This window comes from Etheostoma spectabile, chromosome 7, assembly GCF_008692095.1.
Source record: "Etheostoma spectabile isolate EspeVRDwgs_2016 chromosome 7, UIUC_Espe_1.0, whole genome shotgun sequence".
NCBI classification, from domain to species: Eukaryota; Metazoa; Chordata; class Actinopteri; order Perciformes; family Percidae; genus Etheostoma; species Etheostoma spectabile.
In genome coordinates, this window is record NC_045739.1 from 10,267,218 (window position 1) to 10,289,125 (window position 21,908).

The window sequence follows — 21,908 nt, forward strand, 5'->3', positions numbered from 1 at the left end:
TGAATCCATGTAAGACACAATGTCATCAGGCACAATCCATGTCATTAGAATCAATGAGTCCATGTCATTAAACACAACGTGGCCATGCACACGTGCAGGCCAATGTTTTTTTGCAGTGATGACGGTGACGAGCTCACACGGACGTAATGGGGTAACCGTTCCAGCCCTAATTGTGACAGTGTAAACACTGCAGTCAGCTTAAAAACGCTTCAGTAGCCTGCCTAGAGCAGATGCCCAATCATTAAAACCCAGCTCTGTGTGACGTGACACGGAGCAGAGAGTAGAAAAAAACATTGAAAGTGTAGAACATTCAGAACATCTAGAAATCTGCGGTTTTTGCAAACAGGGATTTCTCTGAAAAAACATTTACCTCATTATTTGAAGCTTTGGCCACATTTAACAGGAACATCCGGCATTGTAATATTATAGATATGACAAAAAATACGGAAATGCATAATAGGTCAGTTTTTTAATGAATAATCAGGGTTTTAAAACAAATCCAAGAACATCTGACACATATTTCTATTCCATTCAATGTTCCCGTTTGCCTGTCAAGTTATCTGAATTAAATACTGCAAAGTTTATAGGAGATCTTATGTACCACGAACCTACCATGCATCAGCAGGGCAGACACACACTCTTCTCGGCCCTGCAAGCCTGCCTTGATGAGGGCTGTGAAGCCACGGGGATCCCTGACTTCGGTGTTCACACCAGAGTAGTAGTTAAGGATATAGTTCAGAATGCTGATAAAACCTGGATTGAAAAAACGACAAAAACATAATATTAATATTGGTAGGTTGATTGGAGACTAGAGGTTTAGGTTATGTGCTATATGTGTCATCAGACAAACCTGCCTGGGCAGCAATCATGAGGGCAGTATTGCCATCATTGTCTTGGTGATTGATGTCTATTACTGTGCATGTGTACAGCGTGGTGACAATGTCTATGAATCCCTTGCCCACAGCCAGCATCAGCCCATTCTGAGGGGGAACAAAGTAAAAATAAATTGACCTTTATGAAACTATTAAACCTTTTTGGTTGAAAAAATACAGATTTTTTAGTTTTTTGTTTGTGTCAAAGTCACAAAAGGAAATTTAAATCCATCTCACCCTGCCATTGATGTCAAGTTCCATGGCTTCATCTTCAGTGACCCCTCTCTCAAGGATCCTGCGGAGGGATGTGGGCTCATTCCTAACGCAGGCCTCATACAAAGATTTAGCTGGCTCTGTATGCTTTTCATCCCTTTCATAGTCGGGTAGTACTGAGTCATCAGAAAGCACACTCCATGAGTCAGAATCATCCAGGAGGTTCACTGAGTCCTCAGTTGGGCCTTCGCCCAGGTGGGGGTCATAATTTGCAGCAGCCATGGAACCCTTCTGCCTGGGATCCCACCTGGGTGTCAGGTCTACTGCACACCACCCATATCTTGAATAGAAAAAAACAACATTTATTTTTTCTAGATTTCCCTCAGGCATGTGACATTCATGACTTACCACCAGCAATTGTGTGCCTATCAGCAGGCATAGAAAACCCAGTATTACTGGCCCAGTAAAGCAGCATGAACAGCTAATTTTTAATTTAGATGATTGTAATGCTATTTGTGGGTGCAAGTGGTAGGAGAATAGCCATAATGGCCTCTAAACAAATGCTCTGCTTGGTGGCCACAGGCTGCTGATATAAACATCTGAAGGACAGTAAAGATTTGAACCGCAAAAATAATTGTGTGCATATGTATTATGTTTAGTGCTATCCAGAGTAGGATTGTGTATAATGTCTTCTTTTCCAAATAAGCATCGTACTCTAGTTCAAATATGACTCCAAGACTAATAACAAAACACTGGCAGCCTTTGAAGTTATCACGTTGTCTCTGATGACCTGCAGGGCCTTGTGTTTAAGGGACGGTGCTTAAAGAGGATGACAAGATTCACCTCACCTCTGCCCTTCTGTTGGAGCGGCTGATCCATAAGTCTGTGATTTACAAGATGGTTAAGCTGACTGTGCGACACGTTTTTGCCAGTGTTTGTTTACTAGCTCAGCCCATCACAGATCAGAAGAAGAGAGTGGTTATGCCTTATAATATTTTCACTATTATATACTTTAAGGTAATTAATGCTCAGAAATGTGTAAGAATGTGCATGACATACTGTATATAAATATTTATGTGAATTACGGCATAGGAGGAGTGTACTGGGTTAAGAAAGGTCATATGGTACTGGAAGCAGTGGAAGGCCAGGCTAGTGACAGTATCTGTCATGGTGTCTTTACTGGTTTACTCTGCACTGCAGTACAAGTGCACTGGGATATCCAGTGCTTATTTGGTATAAATCATTAAACTATACAAATGCAAATGTAATGTTTGTATGTAGTACATTTTTAAACCAGTCATGACACTGATTCTCAAAACCCAGGTTCAGGGTTTGAGCTGCCACTAAGAATTATTTTCATTGTCAAGTAATGATTATTTTCTCTATTAACCAATTAGTTGTTGAATAAAATGTCAGAAAACGGTTAAAAAAAGGTGACGTCCTCAAATGTTATATGTCTAGATATTCAGTTTACTGTCATAGAGGAGTAAAGAACCCCATAAATATTCACATTTAAAAAGCTTGAATCATGAAACAATTTCCCAAAAAAATGACTCACCAATTTATCAATTATCAAAATAGTTGGAGATTAATTTAATAGTTGACGACTAATTGATTAATCAGTTTGTCTTTGCAGCTCTGCTTAATATAACAGACTGAGTCTTTATTAATGTTTTGAAGGAGCTGCAGATGAGCATGAGAAAGAGCTTGATTGCTCTCCAGTGAGCGATTGAGTGTATTTAAATTGTCAGGATGCCTTGGCCCTGCATACATCACGACACCTGCCACCATATCCACGCACTAGGCACACAGATTGCACAGAAGCAGCTTTACACCTGCTGACAATTTATTAGAGTAATAGCGTCTTTTGGATAAGCTCTCGTTAAATGCCAGATAGAACTGATAGAACTCCATTAATCCTATACACACATGTTCCTTTTTCAGCATTGTGTCATGCAGAAGAATGAAGATTGCTATCACACAAACATGTCTCCTACTGCACAAACATAGAAAGCTCCTTATTTAACTCTGCCATTGTGGCCTGAGCAACACTTTGGAATCTAAACAAGCTTCTTCCTATGAATCCAAAATTTGAGTTGTGGAGTGAAGATGTAAAAAATAGATAATTTGTGCCAAACAAAGTGACTTTAAAAAAAATATTTTTTAGAAGAAATAGTAATAGTAAAGTCTCACCCTAAAGCAATCCAGCCATGGGTTAGTCCTTTTCTGTTTTTCTCTCTTTTTGAATTTGCTCTTGGTGGTTAAACCATCCTCATATGTTGAACTGCCTTTTGTCCTGTTGGCTCTTGGCAGAAACTGGTTAAGTTAAAGTTTCCCAAACTGACCCTGGCTGAATGCCTTCCCCCTCCCTCTATCTCTCCCGATGGCCAGTTAGGTTGCTTCATCAGCCGGCAATCCGTCCAGGTCCCAACATAGACCCTGCTGTCTTAAGTCAGGCAACATGCTCTCTCCCTCTCATCCTGATTATAGAAGATTTAAGGATTAAGAGAAAGAAACAGACAGCAGCCAACTTTGCTCCCCGTACAGTCTGCTCTCTCTTTCTCCTCTCTGTCGCTGGTCTTCTCAGCACTCTCCGAATCTGTCCATCCACAGATCTCTGCTGCCCGTCTGTTGTGTCAGAGAAAAACTCCCTATCTGTCCAAATAAGTGCTGTGACAAAATCATGGAGGCTATGGTTCCTTAATCTGCTCTCCTGCTGAGGACCCCCTGCCTGAATAATTTTAGTGTGTCTGTGTGATGGGAGACAGCATCTTTGGTCTGTTTTCCCATGGAAATCCATTTGCTGGGACAAACAAACTAACCCTGCTGTTACTCTAAGCCAGGGGGCTTTGCTAGTAATTATTTCCACAACGGGCATGACACACACAGACATGCATTGAAACACATGGACATTCTGTGATGCCTGCCGTGCACACAAATGCTAAAGTACGAGACGCTAAGCAAACACAAACACAACTCATTGTACACCGACACAGATGCTGTAAAGGCTGGAAGCAACTGATTTGCTAAATCTACATGCCTACACGCTAGACACTAGGCATCTATGAAAACAAGAAGAAGAAGAAACTTTTATATTTGTCAAATACAATCGTACAGTACAATGTAGTGAAATTCCATCTCTGCATTTAACTAATCCTAAGCATTAGGAGCAGTGGACGCTACATACAATCCAGAGAGCAACTTGGGTTTCAGTGTCTTGCTCAAGAACACTTTGACACGTGGCCAGAGGAGGCCGGGATCAAACTGCCAATCTTGCTGATGATGACCAACCCGCTCTTCCTCTAAACCAGGGGTCTTCAACGTTTTCCAGGCCAAGGACCCCCAAACTGATGGCGAGATGGAGCGGGGACCCCCTAATTATATATATTGTATAACATTGTGTTATATCAAACTGGTCCTATAGTGCCATGTGTGCATTGATGACTGAAAGACATCTTCTGCCTCCATTTATCTGTTTACTACAGTGTGTTGAATTCATGTTAATGTGGATTTAAAGACATTTCAATTAGTGGAAAAAATTGCAGGGGGGGGGTGGGGGGGGGGGAATATAAAAAAAGTCTAATCAACCAAAACTTTCGCGACCCCCATGCAGTACCTCTGCGGACCCCCTAGGGGTCGCGGACCCCCTGTTGAAGACCCCTGCTCTAAACCACAGCCACATCAAGACAGACTTACACTTTTATTTACTGTTTCAGTTTCCAGAGTTTCATCAATATGTGATATAATTGTCTTCTTGAGCAGGTCACGATTCCTTCAAAAGAAATATCAAACGTTGAAATATAACAAGTAATGTTATATTGCAAATGTAAGAAACCAGATTAAGATACCTTAATTAACTTCTTTTTACTAGTTTCACATTGGTTCAAGCGCTCTGCTTGAACTGTGACCAGGACCCTTTTGTTGTGATGGCCGAATTCCATTTGTGTACAGGAATATCTTGGTTTATTCATAGCACAGAAAAAAGGACGTGGCATTAAAGTTGCATGTAAATAAAATAACCCTGATAGTGAATGGAAGTAGGGCCAATCTGTAACTTTGTGAATGGGAATTTAGTTTGCTTAATGCAACAGCTCCTTTCTGTTAGAGTGACATTGGCACACTGCCCTCTTCTGATCAAAATGGGGTAATGCAGTGTTTTGACATGAGCCTTGCGCATGTGGTTCAACAAGATATTTAGAGACAGCTCAAGTTTAAAATAACCATATAAATGAATCCTCACTGTACGTTACAGTTGCTGTCTACATCACCTTCAAATATATCCACAAACTTACAACAAGGCACATCTTGTTTGCTCTGAACTTACATGTCTTCACTTTGCCTTGAGTGAAACAATTAACATGTTATAATCAAGTTCTTCATGCCAGCACTATCAAAGAGACACATTATTTTGATGTCAGATGTCTATCACTGTAGAGACCCAGCTTGACTGAGAAAATCTACTGTGACAAGTTGGACACTCGTTTAAAAGCATTTTGATCCTGAGAATTATAGTGGTTGATCCATCTGAGCCATCTGAAGTGGACACACCTCCAACAACGTAATCTCACTAAATCCCATCAAATGCCCCAACCAATTCCTTATCAGAAGCTGCCTTTTTGGCTGTGAACCATCAGATCAGACCTATAGTGGCACACTAACCTGACCCATTTATTAAAAGGTGCCATGTTTATAATAGACACAAGTGCCTAAGGTGGTTCTTTACTCCTTACTGATATGATGAAACACAGGAAGAGGAAGAAAAGGGCATGGTTGGGGGTGAAGTGTGTTTATAGCTGGTGAACGGCCAAAACAGAAATGAAATTGATAGGAAGTGCAGAGGAAAGGGAAGTACATTTGGCACAACAGGGTGGGGTAGTGGTGTGTGTTTGTTTTCCCTTATCCTGTTAGATATACAGGAATGATCCAACTGCTTTTCCAGACGAGGGCAGCACAGCACACTTCAACTGCTGCAGTTTTTCTAAAAAGAAATCCAACAGATTTTTATAAATGACTCCTAATCTGATGAATGAGCTAAAGAACATTTTGTTCTGATTCCCACCTACTGATACTCACACTTTCCTTTTAGGGTCAGAGTTATTTTGCTCCTATTCTGCAAATTCCTCACAGAGTCATTCACTCATCACTGCAAAAGGCAGTTACACTTCTCCCCAGACACCGGAATATCCAGCAAAGGTCACTGGTAAAGCAAAGGCACTTGGAAAGGGGCTTGGGAAGCAATGAACTAAGTTTAGCCATCTTAGTAAGGGATTCTAAAGACAGCCTTTTGCTCAACTAATATAAGATAGTTGGACAGACTGGTCACTACGCTCAGACTCTGTGAGCATCTGCTATTTTATTTCCAGCATGTGGCTAACAGACTGAAGCCCCCCTACACTACTTGTTTTAAAATGTCTGAAAGCCAGCAGGGATCAGGTAAATAGAAGGAAACAGAGATATACTTGGTTATGTATGGCAAGGAAGAGATTATGGGGGATTTGGCAGAAATTATTGCCATGGAAAGTGGAAGTTTGTGGTGTCTGTACTTTGACTCAAGGGTGGGTGAATAACGCACAAGTGAGAAATACTGCACACAAAGGAAATTAATTGTTTAGAGCTGGAGTACTCATACCTTTTACTTAGCCAAAATGAAACTTGCTATGGACTGGGTAAAGGGTTAAGTTAGGTAAAGGAAACAGAAAGAAGTACATAAGTATGAAAATGCACACCACAACTCCTTCAATGTATTCTTTCACTCTCTGTGCTTCCTAATAAGTGCTCATAATAGTCACATGTTGTGAGTTTTTGAAACATGTCTTTTAGTTTTAGTTTCATCCACATGAAATCTTAAGAGTTAAAGTATTTCTTTTAGAAAGCAATGCAGTACAAGTCTGACTTTTTGAAATTCTTTTTAGGCATGCTTATATGAATAGTGCTAGTGGAGATGTGACAGGGAATGAGAAAGAGAGAGAGATGCAACAAAAGTTAGCTTGCATGAACTGGGTACAACAGGCTTGTTGGCTTCTTTTTTACAGTAGCTGCCCTGGTTTAGAGAAGGCGATAATGATGTGTCCACAGTCAGTCTTGACCTTGTGCTAATGGCTAGTGTGAGTGATGTGAAAACAGTGTATGACCACAAAGTGGTTGTTGTAAGCAAGCATTGCTTCTTCCAACTACATGCTTTTGGTTTCCTCATGCTCTCTTACATCTTCACCTCTGCCAGTAATTTCTCTAAGGTCTTCACTGCAGCCGGTGACTACTGTAATTGTGCTCTGATAAAGATGAAAGCTAGCCCATGCATTATGAAAAGACATCTCTCCCTAATAGTTTAGAGGAAAAGCATCCAGAGCTTTCAGAAAAACAGAGAAATGCCAAAAACACAGAAGTAATAAGCTCCCATAGTTAGACCTGTTTAGTATTATGGAACACAATTAAAACGTTTTTTTTTTTTATATTTGATAAAATAAAATAGCTAAATATTGAGTACACCCAGAGAAAACACAACACAACAAAGCAGTATAAATAATAAAATATAAGGCTAAACAAATACAAATGCATTAAGGACATGAGAAAGAAAAATGTGCAAAACCAGAATCCAGAATTATTACCCTTTGCAGAGTTTTTTCTAATCCATATTTCATTTTTTATTTAAAATACCACCAAAGCATTAACATTTACCATTTTATTTTCTGCTTACACACTTCACACTAGCAGCAGACACAAATATGACAATTATCAAGTGACGAGTCACTTTTGAATGTTCTCTCATATTTCTGCCTTAAGGTCTTGTATAGTAGTATTTATAATTAAAGAGGGTATATGGATTTAAAAAACAACACCAAGGGGAATATTTCTGGATTCATATTTTGGAGTATTAACAATCTCTCCTTTGTTGACAATGGAACATTGTGTTATTTATGACAGCATTAAACTTAGAAAACCAACATTGTTTTGAATATGATTAATGTCTGGCATGATGAGCAAAAATATTTTGTTGGGCTTATTCTTGCTTTAGCCCAATCTGGAGTGATGCCTGTGGCCTCGTGCTTACGACCAATCCCAGCTGTTCCCATATTCATTGCAAGCAAGTCTAATTGCCCTGTCTTGGGCAAATGTTAACAGACTTCGAACAGGTCAGTGACTGAGAGAAATGTACCACTGTCTTTTAATCAAGAAAGATAACCTACATCCTCAACTGCAAAAAATATTTTTTATACGAGAGAAATTGAGAAATGGACAACTCCTCCTCTTCCCGTGGGAGGTTATTTCCTCTGTGTGTGTTTGTCATGCCCCTATTTGATTGAAAGCTCAAAGGAATTAGGTGTATGCAGTGGAGAGAATTGTGTAGATGCTTTTCATCCAAAATTAGGGAGGGATGTCTTTACATGACTTGTGGGCTAGCTTTTATCTTTCATCTTTCATCATCATTTAATCTGTTTTTGGGAGTTTACTTTCAAAACAAATGTGACCAATACATAATGAGAAACAACAGTATAATTAAAGCAAGAATTAAATAAAGACATCGATGTGGCGACCTTTATGATGGGCAGGTCTTCAGATCTGTAGAGGCTCTCATGCACTGGAAACCCAGATTTAGTTGTAATTAAACTTTTCAGTGGTTACTACTTATTCGTTCATGTTTTGTTAAAAAACATATTCATTACTAAAATGAGTTGTTTGTAATAATGAGGTTGAGTATGCAGTGCACAGAACATATCAAGCAGAGATAACAAAGGAGTTTAAGTTTCTGTATGGGTGGGGCGGGGTCATTTGAACTGTTTTATGCTAAAATAATGCAAAAGGCTCATGGGAAAAAAATGTATGTTCTTATGTTCAACAGTTTATGTGCTAGTTAAAGTGTGTTTTAATAAATGTGTTTTAATAATGTATTGAAAACTTTGTTCTTAAAATCATTCTGTCATAAAAGAAAAAAAACACATTTATGTAAACAAATTATTTCTTTAGCAGTGATATGTAGCCTAATGTTTTCTATTGGTTGTGTTTCTTTGCATGTTCAAAGCTAAAGTGAGTAGTTTCTGTCTCCCCCATGAGGAATTCCAAGTAATGACAACAAAACTATTGGCTTATCAAAATTATACTTACCGATCGCACACCACCCCCACCCCTCCACCACGCAGTAGCCAAGGAGGACACAGAGGATTAAAAAAACATGATGTACTCTACAGAAGAATCATTATCTTGACTCGATTTTATGTGCGAGGATGTTGCCGGAGGACACCAGTTTCTGAACATAGCCATACTGAGAAATACAGAGAGAGTTATGTGGAGCTGATAGTCTTAAATAGCTTTGTATCAACTCATCTGGCAATGGCTTGAATTTAACGGAGGTTCATTGATATAAAAAAGTTATGCACTAAAACTTTAATTTAACATGCTTATTTTAGACAACATGAATTCAGAATTAAAATATGTATATATTATATATATTATATTTACTAATGATTCTTAGTAATAAGTAATGTAAACTTGATTTGTCTACTGCATCAACTTACTGCTCTGTGTTAATGCAACTTGACCTGTTAAATTTCACCTTCTTCATTTCTAGTAAAGTTAATTAATTTGGGATAACAGTGTGGAGGAAGTTCAACCACCCACTGGCCTAGACTGTGTGTGACCAAAACAGGACAGAGTGATGATCTCAGGCTGCACTTGGGCTCAGTAGAAGTTAAAAGCTCTAAGACATTCTTCATAGGTTGTCCAAAAATATTCCTGCTGCATTTTATACTGTCTGCAAGACTCAACTGTCTCAGACAGTTGTACAAGAATTTATAGAATTTTAAGGCACAAAAGACAAATACTGTCTGAGTCTACTGATTTCTAGCAAACACACCTGTTTTTCAAGGCTTTGTATTAATATATAAAGTATTTCTCCATGGATAAAACTTAAATCCTTACAGTGTCTGTCAAAACTTTGATTTATCAAAAGTTACAACCTTATAGCTTGAATTATTACATATTTGGGAATCATAATCACACACTAATAACTCACAGTGTCAGTAATACTTTTTATAACATATAAATGTGAGTGAGGGTAATTTGAACTGTAAAAAACATGATTAAGTGCTGTTTTTCCAGGCAGATTGAAAAATGTTTCTGTTAAAGAACTTACCAAGTTCGGATTTTTACAGTAAACATGCTCAATAAAATGATCATTTCAGACCTGTCTGCATTTAGCAGACTGTACTATCTCAACAACTATTGTAATGGATTGGCAAGAGATTTTGTTCAGGCATTCATGGTCCGTAGAGGATGAATCCCACTGACCTTTGGTGATACCCTTTAGGATCTCAATGAAGTTGACATTTGAGTGAAATATTTCTACACATATTCATGTTCTTCTCAGGATGAATTTTAATGTCTTTGGTGATCCATGACTTTTCATCTAGCATTCTCATCACGTCAACATTGCAATTTTTAACTCTTCTTCTCTTGCCTCATCTTCTTCATCTTCTTTTTGCTATGTTTTGTGTGTAACTCAATAACATAAATTGCCAAGTTACTACTTGTCTCATATTTGTGATTACTGTGCCTTGTCATAAATAGGTCAAAACCTGAAATTATCAGTGCATGAAGTGTGATTTATCTGTTTTTTTCTAGGTGCAACACTTTATTAAATTCTGCAGAAAAACCTTTAAATAACTTGAATAGCCATAGAAATTGACATTAGGATGATCATTAGGGGTAATTTATTGTACGGTGACCTGTCTATATTATTACCGATAATTCTCAATAACAGGTGATCAACAATCGTGTTGCCTGAATGTTCACCTTGGCTGTGTTTGTGTCTTTCCATGATACACACTGCACAGGGTCAAACTGTCAGTAAACAATATGGCAAGCCATCAACTTTTAATAGCAAATACTATTTCAAGTAGCCACAAAGAAACACTACTGGTTTGACTAGTCAGTACTTTAGCAGTTAAATAAGTTGTGTAAGATGTGTGTGTGTGTGTGTGTACACTTGCACAATCAGTGACAGTCTTTTAAATAGTTTAGTAGTTGAAGTAGAGCTTCATGGGCTGTGTATTCATACCTTATTTGGGGCTGCCCCGCTGCTCAAGAGTTCACACAATCCATGTGTCACTGCCTGAGACTTGGTCAAAGATGAAGAGTGAGTGTAGGGTGCCAGGATATTTCAAAGAAAGACCAGAAGAAAGATATATAGAAAAGACTGAGATAGTTTAAGATTGGGGAACAAATCCAGGTAGTGTAGACGAGGAGGAAAAAAAGGAAAAAAGAGCAAGACTAATGGAAGGAGGAGAGGTTTTGGGAAGGGGGGTGGTGATCCTCTATAGCCAATGAAGAACAAGAAAGGAGGATTCCAAGGAGGGTGATGTGCTCAGTCTTGAAGTCATGGCTCACCGTTTCAGCTTTCAGATTGAAAGACAGGAGAAGAACAACCTCACAGAGAACTACTTCTACACTGTCTAGACTCCTCATTTAGACAAAGATGAGGACAGTTGACTCTGCTCAAGAAGGCCAAAGAAAATCTTCTATCTAAGTTTCCGGGAGAAGCTTATGTTGAGAGCACAAGGTGGAAATTTTCACTGGACTAAGCCAGAGGTAGAGACGCCTTGTACCAGCTCACCTGTGTCTGAATTGGGGGAGGTGTCAAAGGGACAAGGAGGGACAAGCTCTGAGGCTCCTGTCCAGACAGAAACATGCCCCCTTCTTCCAGGATCAGTTATTCATGTGCATGAGGTTTCCTGTGTGTCCGACTAGACAAGTCAGGTTGCGTTGGCTCGGCTCCAAACTGTGGCACAGTGTGCTGTGAGACACGCTAAAAGAGCGGAAAGCAGGGGCACAAGAGTGAGAGGGAGAGAGAGAGAGAGAGAGAGAAGGTCCCAACAGCCGATGAGAATAATTTGAGGTGAGTTTTTGTTTGCCGTTTGTGGAGAATGAAGGCTCTCCAGAAGAATCAGGGACGCACTGACCAGATGTTGGGAGCCATGGCTGACATGCTAACTTCTGTGGCTATGCCCAGTCAACAGTGGGTAAGTTGTAGGTCTGTTTGTGTATTTACTGGCTGTTTATATGAAAGCATAATGGTAAGAAAGCACATGTGGAGCTATTTTGAAGGGTTTGCGCTGCATGATGCATACCAAGTTTATTTTGTGTCACCTCTATAACTTGGTCATTAACCTAAAATGGGCAAGCAGAGAGCGGAGAGAGAGAGGGAGGGAAGGATTGCTTGTCTCTGTTCAGTGCTTGGGAGGAATCTTGGATGTTTGAGAGGAACAGGAACCAGAGCAGTGATGATTCAACCATCTGACCATAAACAAACTCATGCAGGTCGCCCTACTGCAACACAGCATATTACATTTTCTTTCTTCTTTCCTTTCCTTTATCTGCCATTAAAACAGAAAAGGGTCTACATTACGGGTGATCTGGTTTCCTGAAGTATGTGTTTTCTAGTTTAGTTGGTTGGTCGATTTACATTCTTAAATATAAACATAACCATTGTTACCCTCTTCTTTAAATTCAAATCTCCAAAACCAATATGAAGTCTGACGTAAAATGCTTACACAAATTGTATTTAATAAACTTGATTGAACTACTATTGTATTAATGTATTAACATCTAGAAATTCAAACATTCTGATTTCAGAGTGTACCAAAAGATCCATATGGGTTTGCCATAAAAACTTTTCTTTCTCTTTGTTTATCTTGATAAATCATTTCCTCCCTGGCAGAAAATGGTAAAAAACATAACAGTGATTGCAATCTCCCTCCATCCCTGAAAAATACTGATAACTACCTCTATTAACCTCTACTCTGGTGCTGCTGGGTTTCTAAATAGATTTAAAGTGTTGTCTGAGAAGTAGTTCTTATCCAAGCTATGTGGCAGAAGTTGAACCTCAGCGATTTCTGTTGCAATCAATTTTGCTTAGTGCATAATGGAGAAAAGGATGGAAAGGATGCAGGGAATAGAGGAAAAACACAGCCACTGGTGAAATATGTTGTGGTTATGTGACCATAAGCACTCTCTACAGTCTTACAATCACTTCCTCCTTGAGAGCAGGGCTCCACCGCTGACAAAGGTATTTCTGTGTGTAGCTCTCAGAGGGGGGTGAGGCGGACCTCCCATCAAGCAAGGAGGTGAAGGGGCCTGTGCAGGGCCAGTGGGAGCCAGGGGGGCTGGAGTGGGAGCAGCAGGCCACTACAACAGAAAACCCAGAGCGGAGACAAAGAACAGGTAAGAACTGAAAGGGCTGCACTGAGCGTAACAGATCATTTTTTGAACCCCAGACCCACAATGCTAGTCCAAACATTGTCCTTCACCAAACCGGTCAGAATTCAGAAACTCACTCAAACACAAACCTCCAGCCTCAGCTTTGATTCTTTGTGCAAAATGTCTCGGATTTCTGTGCAGTGGTCTGAAACAGTCTGCTCAGCACTCAATCACATTCATAAAAAAAATGCTTCCTGCAGTCTCTGATACTGTTGACATATATGTAGTGATGATTTCTTGAGTCAAGATTTATGGCATAATTAAACTTGAACCTATAAATGTGTATCTGCCACGCGAGCTGCTGCCCAGGCCTTCAGTTTAAGCTCAGCCTGCTTTTGCATGTGAGCCACATGTGAATTCAGGATAAAAACAGGCCCATCTGCCATATCTGATGGTGGTCATTAGCAGTAATAACTTCAGGGAAAGTATCACATTGGAATCACCTGAGTGTTGGTAGTTAACTCTTATTAAACTCCACCCTCTGTATCCTCTATTAGGAGCAAATTGCTATGCTGTAATGTACCATACATAAGTACGTTTGAGAGAGAAAGAGTCCTTGTGTGTATACACATGCAACACTTTCCAGATGGGGCAAGAAAACATGTTGAGCTGAACTCCCTTCCCCTTCTGCCCCAACACTGTTGGTTGCACTGATTCTGATTCAGCTTTGAAAAGGTTGCGTGCATTGCCATTTTCCTTGAGTCGAATGGAACAAAAGGATCTTTGTAGCAAGATCTGGGTTTGGGTTAGAGGGAGTGTGTGTGTACATACGGGGGGTTTGGTGGCGAATACAATGTGGCTGGACCACTAACTGTTGTGCAGAAGAGAACATGGTGTACAGAAGGGATGTATGTGAGGCCAGAGGAAGCTGCCAGCGATGCTTATCTGTATCGGTCTTCGGACAGGGTATGTTGTTGAGGTTAATACTGCCAAATATTGTTTTAGTGCCCAGCTCAGAAAAACAAAAAAAATAAAGAAGGTAAAGTAAATGCATTATTTGGAGCCATGTGGAAGGACGATGACCAAAAAGGGATTGTGTTTATTCCAGTCCCAGACAAGCTACTTTGCTCAATTGTTTTTGCGTAGCCCAATTTCCTCCGGATAGGAAATTGGATGGAAAATCAATGAAACACGAGGCGGAAAAACATCTGAACCACAACAACAAGATACAGACGTTGTTGTAGCAGAGTATAGCTGGACGAGAAGTATTTTTGTTTATCGGCTCTCCGTATAATCAAACCAATATGAATTCCCATAATGAAAAATTATGGTTCAAGTTTTTATTATCTAAAATTTTGACAATAAAAACTTGAATCATAATTTCTGAAGTCTAAATTATTCATTTAGATTCTAAATGAACAATTCTTATTTTGAACGTCTTTGAAAATAACTAACTAATAAACATCAAAAGGTTTAATTAAGGTGGGATTTCTGTACAGCCTAAATTAACTTGTATGCATGTGACAGAGTCGATCTTCAAAAATGTAGAACATGTGATTACATACACTATGGTTTGACTGGCAGAGGTCATAGTGTTGTTTCCATCCCTTGCTGTGTCAGTTGAAGAAAAGGGAAAAGAGGAGAGGCCCCTGTTTTCTTTAAAGACGTGGTTCACAGGGCCATAATGGCCATCTGTTATATGTTAGACACAACATGCCTAGTGGCTTCCCAGGAATCACAGGACAGGGCCAACCTCCACAAATTCAGATCCATTTTTCCAATTTCTCAATCCAGCTTTCTTTTCTTTTCTTCCCCCTTCTTGGTAGAGCATCTTACTCCAGTTTTGCCTTCCCTCTCCTCTTCATTTTGTTCTCCAATCCCCCATGCATTTTCCTCAAAGCAATGTCTACAACAGTGGCATTTTTGACCTGGCTTCCCCTCCAAATACACAGAGCTGCTGAACACATTTTTCTCAAATCTCATCAGTTTTTTTCTCTGCCTCATGGCCCCTCATATCCCAGCAACCATGTAGTTCATACTCTCTCTCTTCCCAGACAATATGAGTCTACAGTGTCTGTTTTGTAACACCGATCAGTGATGGACGACCATGTGTGTCCAAACTCGCCATGTGTGTGCAAACTCTGTTTCTTACGATATTGTCTTTTTCAAGGTAAAATCCATGAAGCTGTATCAACATGAAATGCACAGAACCAGTAAAAATAAACAGTGGTGTATTTGACCCACAACATTGCTCATGTGCACAGACACACAAGCCATCCACATCTCTATTGAACTTTGAATGTGCTCATTTGCACACAACACATGCTCACTATTAAGGTAGAACAAGTTATACAAGTTGTGTTATTTATAAGAAACATGATATTTTGTTAGACATACAGAAATAATGATGAACATTTATGGCAACATAATATGAGGAACGCTTGCATAACACTCTCTGTACCACAAATTTGTCATAGTCAATGCACAAGAATAGGGTTTTTTACAGTTTCAAATTTTTTCTACAGATAGATACCTGAATGGATTTGAAAGACTAAAATCACAACAAGAGTCTGTTAGTGTCTTGAGTTTCCAAAAAGTTGTTCATTCTACTGATGAAAAGTGATACCTAAATGACATCATTCACCAAATTCATGAGCAGATGTGGGGTGTAGAATTTGCATGCCCTTGTACATATCTGGTTTCGTGAGAGGCTGGGGGAGTTTATCATCCAATGATCACAAAGAACTCTGGGACTGAACTGTGTGTGACGTTAAATTGGCAGAGATCAACCTGAAGCAGCATCATGTTGTATTGTTAGGGCTATATATTAGACAGCATTACCTCACACAGGTATAGTGTAGTTGTGTTTATTTACATGATTATGACATCAATAACAACACATTTATTCTATGATGTAGAAGATATGTACAGTGTCGCAAGAAATAAATTCTGATCAGATTATACATAATTAGTGCTACTTGCATGAATAGCAAATGTTTCCTTTGTGTATAAAGGCCTATACTTTGTTAGACATGACCCATGTTGTCATACATATTTGAAAAGCTCTTCCAAGTACTGTCTGTGTTTCCGTGGGATGTTAAGACAGTTTGATAATCCATATCTGTTTTGCAATGCTCCCCTGATGTTGTTGGGAACATTGGGCAAAGAACAGTCCTGAATTTGTTATCTGCACCTTTGACCTTTATAGATCCCACGCTTTCTGAAAAGTCTTCTTGTGAAATAAAGCCCATTAACCTCACGGATATGTGCACTTCTTAGCACATGGATTTAATTTGTCTTGAATTGGCAATGTTGGCAAAGTTCCTAAGCTTGCTATAGAGCCTGCAACAACTGACCTTTTTACCACTTGGCATGGGAAACAAGCCATGATCCCAGCTCTGACATACCTGACACACATCATCACCTTTTACTGTTATTACCTTCTACAGTGGAAATAAACAATTGCTCATTTTCAAATCCAGCAATTACAGAGCAACATTATCATTATGGCCGATTTAAGTCCAATATTTAATCTCTTTTAGCTCTGTTAATGGTCCCTATACCAACTCCTTTAGGGAAATATTTGACTCTTTAGCTGCTAGTTTCTAACTTTATACCCTCTACTGTTTGGTGCTGAGCAGGTAGTGTACCATGTTTTTTCTTTTCTTTAAACTTTTCCCTTAAAACAGCTTCCTGCGGTGTCCCAACATGGCGCTATAAGAGCGGTGTTGATTAGACTGAACAGATAAACAATGAGCTAAACTCGATATAATCTGGGGGGAACGGCAGATTTAGATAAATCTCTGTGGGTTTATCACTACGAGCAACCACTTTCACATTGATGGTACTTTAAAGGATTAAGGACCACAGGTTGTTTATTAGTAAAAGATTTGTAGTGGCAGTGTCAAACCCTCCGAAATATGTGATTGTATCCTTTTTACATAAATAATTAAGTAAAAAAAGAAAGAATTCTATTTGTGTATATGAGTTTAATTTATGTTCATTGTAGTTGAAGTTCATGTTGTTTTTCAGTGAAGTGGGTCAGGCAGGGCTAGCTGGAAGGCGTAGGTCAGGCAGGACACCTCACAGGTCACTGATCTGCAGCACAGCTGGCATTTAGATCACAGACTGACCTGGAAGAAAGGAGGCAGCTTGATAACCATGAACACAGTCTCAGGCACATACTGCACAACAAAAATCAAAATTGTGGTTTTCTATTTTATCCAGCCTGATTCAGATGGAATCTAATGTAGCAGAAACACTATCTCTTAATTTCTTTTTATGACTGAATCTGCCTTTCCCTTGACAGTAAAACCTCTTGTCTCAGCAATTATTGACCAATGATAAAGCAGCAGTGTCTAACCATGTGTTGTCCCAGGGCTCGTTTTTGTTTAATTAACATTTTCTCCTTTGGGTGGCGTTTTAGCTAAGTTCTATGCCTTGAACACAGTCAGCAGCAGTCCCAGAGTCTCAGTGCGAGCATTGCTGCATCTAGAGCAAGGTTCACAGACTGGCTCCAGAAAAATAAAGGGAAGGAGGGAAGCTGTGGGTCAGGTAGAGGAGTAAAACTGACAAGTTCCGGTTTGAGTACCATAACCAGTTTTGCTGAAAAAAAGGGGAGCTGGATGGAAAACAATTGGTAAGGAGTATGTGTTTGTGTGAATGTATAGTGTGGCTCTGAGTGTATGCTCGTAATTGTGGGTGGTACGTGAGTATCATGGATGTTTTGAGAAACAAGTCTCTATGGGTGGTGTACCTCCTCCCTGTGTAATGCAGAGCTGCCCAAGAGCTGCACTGCATGATAAGGTATAATAGTGGGAGGTACTGAGTGGTACTACTGGTGAAGTACACAAAAACAGAGCAACCCCCTTGTCTGTTTCCCTGGTGTATGCCAGCAGTACAGTTTATTCTAATTGAACAAAATGGCAGATTTCTGCCAAACAGCAGCAGAGAAAAGAACAGGACAGTTATTCTGTGACTTCTGCTCTGTGATGGGACCTCAGCCAAAAGCCACAAATCTCCCCCTCACCCTAGCTTGTCCAGAATGCCAGTTTGCCTTAATTGGCGCTCAGCTGAGAGATGATGAGAGGAAGAAAAAAGAAAGAGGAACTAAGGGAGAAACAGCAAGGGAGAGGGAGGAAGGAAAATCTAAGTGAGCATATTTTGGCAGGATTTCAGCTGGCTGATGGGGTGAAGAGAGGTTAATGTCAGTGGGGGGTTGGGGAACACACTGCGAAGAAGCAACTGCATATCTGCTGAACTGAGACATGCTGTAGCTATTAGTATGCATGCTTACTGTATATCATTTGAATTCTGTGAATTTGCCTGTTCATCTGCAGCTTAAGAGCTTGTGCATTAATTCTGTACATTATGAATGATTTTAATCCAGCAGGGTGTATTGTGTTTGCAGTATCGGTGTTCCGGGAATGTCCCTACAAAAGAACATTTGGAAATTGTATTTACATGAGCTGATTTACATTCATAAATCATACTCGAGATTCCTCTCTGAACATGCCTCCTAAATGTGAATAACTGTCTCCCACACAGAGTGGAAAGACGATACATTCTTCTTGTTTGGCTGGCTTGGCTCAAACACAAACGCACACATCCATCTACTAGCGTGCTTATCTTTAGACAAGCCTTTAAATCCAGTCCGGTGTGAATGTACATGTATGGATTTTATTCTACCTCCATCACTGTAAGGTCTCTTTCTCCACGTCTGCACAAGTGTACATGTGCAGATGAATCATCTTTGTCTCTTGTGTCTCGTGTGAGAGATGAGGAGAGAGAGTGCGAGCGAGAGAGAGAGGTGGAAGGAGTGAGGGAGTAAAGAGAGAGATAAAAGTAGAGAGATGAATGGGTGTTAATGCACAACTCACCTCACATCCCTCTCTCCCCCTTTAAGCCAGGGGAGGAACATTTCAGCATTCAGGGCTTTGCACATGTCTCCTGGGCCAATTTTGGTATTCACTTATTCAAAGGTTTCATTCCATACTAAGAAAGTGATACTGTAGGTGTTGAACATCATGTCTAATACACAGAAATAACATTATCAGTCCCAAAAATCTGCATTCAGTATACCAACTACCAGTCAGTATTGGCCATTCTGTGTGTATATATTCTATATAATGTGAAATATTTTATAATCCAAAAGTTAGTGATGCTGTTATTGCAGAAATAAATTAAAATAATATAAAATAAAATTATATATATATATATATATATATATATATATATATATATATATATATATATATATATATATGAAAGTTCTATGAAAGTAGAATAAGAACAAAAGCAGCTTTGAAGCAGCACTGCCAAGTGAATAAACCAACCAATCAACCTTATGCAACAAGTACAAATGCCCCCTACTGGGTGTCTTGTAGAAACACACTCTGGCATCCTTTTCGTTAGGAGCACGTGGAAAGATTAACCTGCATTCACCTCATGCAATTCTTTATTATTTTTCTGCTGTGTTTTTTTTCTACACTGTTTGTGTAGAACAGCCCTCGCTCAATTTGTAATGCCTTGCCCTCGGATTCTTGTCTTAGTGTCTACGTTAAATCTTGTTTTCATTTAAATCCTCTGTTCTTCTGTCAAATGCATTGTTTCTCTACCCGTTTGGATTCTCCTATACAGACAGTGTTTGGCAGCCATATCAGCATTAGACAAGTGAAGACATTCAGCAGCACTGCTCTATATTCCTCTGGTGAATTGCCCCTTCAATCACAGTCAATTTAAGAATCCATTATAAGCAAAGAAAGGAAGAGATGGAGGGAGGCCGGGAAGAGGAGGGGGGAGGATTGCGATCTATCTGTATCTGTGCAGAGTGTAAGTGTTGCTTGGAGAAACCCAGCAGCTGTCTGAACCTGAGAATAGATAACATAACTGTCACTGTAGGATTTCTCTCCCATTCTTCTCAAACATGTCATAGTTGTTTTAGTCTGCTCTGTATGTTTGTAAGTGAGGGTTAGAGAGTAAAGTTTAATGTTTTGTGTTTGTACACTTGTGTGGCTAATGGGTGAGGCAGCCAGGCTTCTCTGTTTGCTCTCACTGTCTCCTGTAGACGACAGAAACATCCTGATAGCAATCTGCCACCACCCTGTCACTGTGGAGAGATGGATGCTGGAGAGACAGCAATGCTGACCACTGAAGCACTTGACAGTACACCTCAGGGATGTGTATGCTTGTGTGTATTCTTGCATGTTGGTTCTGACAGCCGATACTCTAGCCTTGTCATGCTTTTGTCGATGGCCCCAAAGAGGAGCCTGAGTGGGTGCTTGTCTTTGTTGCAGTTACCAGGTGGTTATTTCTACGCAGTCGGATTGTAGCTTGTGTATAAAGGAGCATCATGGCGTGATAAGTGCTGCAAAAATTGGATTAGATTGCATACTGAGTCATAAGCTAAGCGGCTTCAAGCAGAAAGAAATGCTGTTTGTTGGTCAGAAAATAATTGGTTGGGTCTCAGAACATGCAGATTTCATAATAGCATCATCAACAACCTTTTTCATTTTCCTTCTTGTGTTGGTTACGTCTTCAGTTGTTTCCTTGGATACTATATTGGCAAGTCAACAAACTCAGATTTCATCTGTAAGGCTGACGAATCATAATGTAGTGTTGATTGAGTACAAGCCCACATCGAAATGTGTCACACTTAGAGTGTATTGCGATGTTAGCAATTAAACAACGTCAGCAGCTCTTAGTTTCAACATAATCACGACCATGATTAGGCTTTATGAAGAAGGTTGTGTGAGTGTGTGTGTGTGTGTGTGTGTGTTTGTGTGTGTGGACAGTGCTGCGTTTTCCCCTCAAGACACATAACCCCTCCAAAATATATGCAAACTCATGTCACCAATGTCCATGTGCACTCTCTGAGCACTCATTCAGTCTTAGACACACATGCACACATTATTATTTTCTGTATAAAGAATAAAAGTAAAAGAGTCCTGCAGTGGATGCCTGGTAAACACACTGATGAGTAAAACTTCTTAAAAACGTATTTCTATTTGCTGTATTTGATGAGAGTATAGTTGATGATATATCATTACATTGTATTACAGTACATTTAATTTAGCTGTTGCTTTTAACCAATCCAATAAGTGTACAAACTCCAAACGGCAAAAATCGAGTACAAGTACGTTAGCTTTAAATAAGCCAAACTACAAAGAGCAACATGTAAGGGCCACATGAAAGTGCAAATTTTTATCTTCTTTTTTTGGTAGCATCATCTTCTTAGCTAAGATGCAGTTGGAAGAGATGTGTTTTTAGCCTGCGGAGGAAGATGTGTAGACTTTCAGCTGTCCTAATGTCAATAGGGAGCTCGTTGCACCATTTATTAGCCAGGATAGTACATAGTCAGGATTTCATTGAGTGATTAGGTGTCCGTCGCCGTGAGGAAGCAGCAAGCAGATTGGCTGATGCAGAGCGGAGTACGATGCTATAAATGTTGTGAAGATTTTATCTGTGTCGCCCACTCCTCCTCATTCAGAGGATCAACATCGCTCTCATCTCTCCAGTAAACCTGGGAGTTTCTTTGGTTAGTATGTCCCACTATGTACTGTAATGCACACACATACACACACACTCACTCACACACACACACAAACACACACACACACACACACACACACACAC

At 39.7% G+C, this 21,908-nt stretch overlaps 2 protein-coding genes across 3 annotated transcripts in view; one reads left to right on the forward strand and one right to left on the reverse strand.

Annotated features, from left to right (window-relative positions):
* Window positions 1-2,068, reverse strand: part of ankrd33aa (ankyrin repeat domain 33Aa) — a 5,939-nt gene extending 3,871 nt beyond the window's left edge. Inside the window, 4 exon segments of the mRNA XM_032521583.1 lie at window positions 613-753; window positions 851-980; window positions 1,110-1,425; window positions 1,934-2,068. Of these exon segments, the coding sequence (XP_032377474.1) occupies window positions 613-753; window positions 851-980; window positions 1,110-1,367 (529 nt within the window). The 5' untranslated portion in view covers window positions 1,368-1,425; window positions 1,934-2,068.
* Window positions 2,069-11,466: 9,398 nt separating this feature from the next.
* Window positions 11,467-21,908, forward strand: part of arhgef25a (Rho guanine nucleotide exchange factor (GEF) 25a) — a 48,419-nt gene continuing 37,977 nt past the window's right edge. For both annotated transcript variants that reach the window (XM_032521009.1, XM_032521010.1), the window contains exons 1-2: window positions 11,467-12,097; window positions 13,160-13,298. In XM_032521009.1, coding sequence (XP_032376900.1) covers window positions 12,002-12,097; window positions 13,160-13,298 — 235 coding nt within the window. In that variant the 5' untranslated portion in view covers window positions 11,467-12,001. The remainder of the gene's footprint in view (window positions 12,098-13,159; window positions 13,299-21,908) is intronic.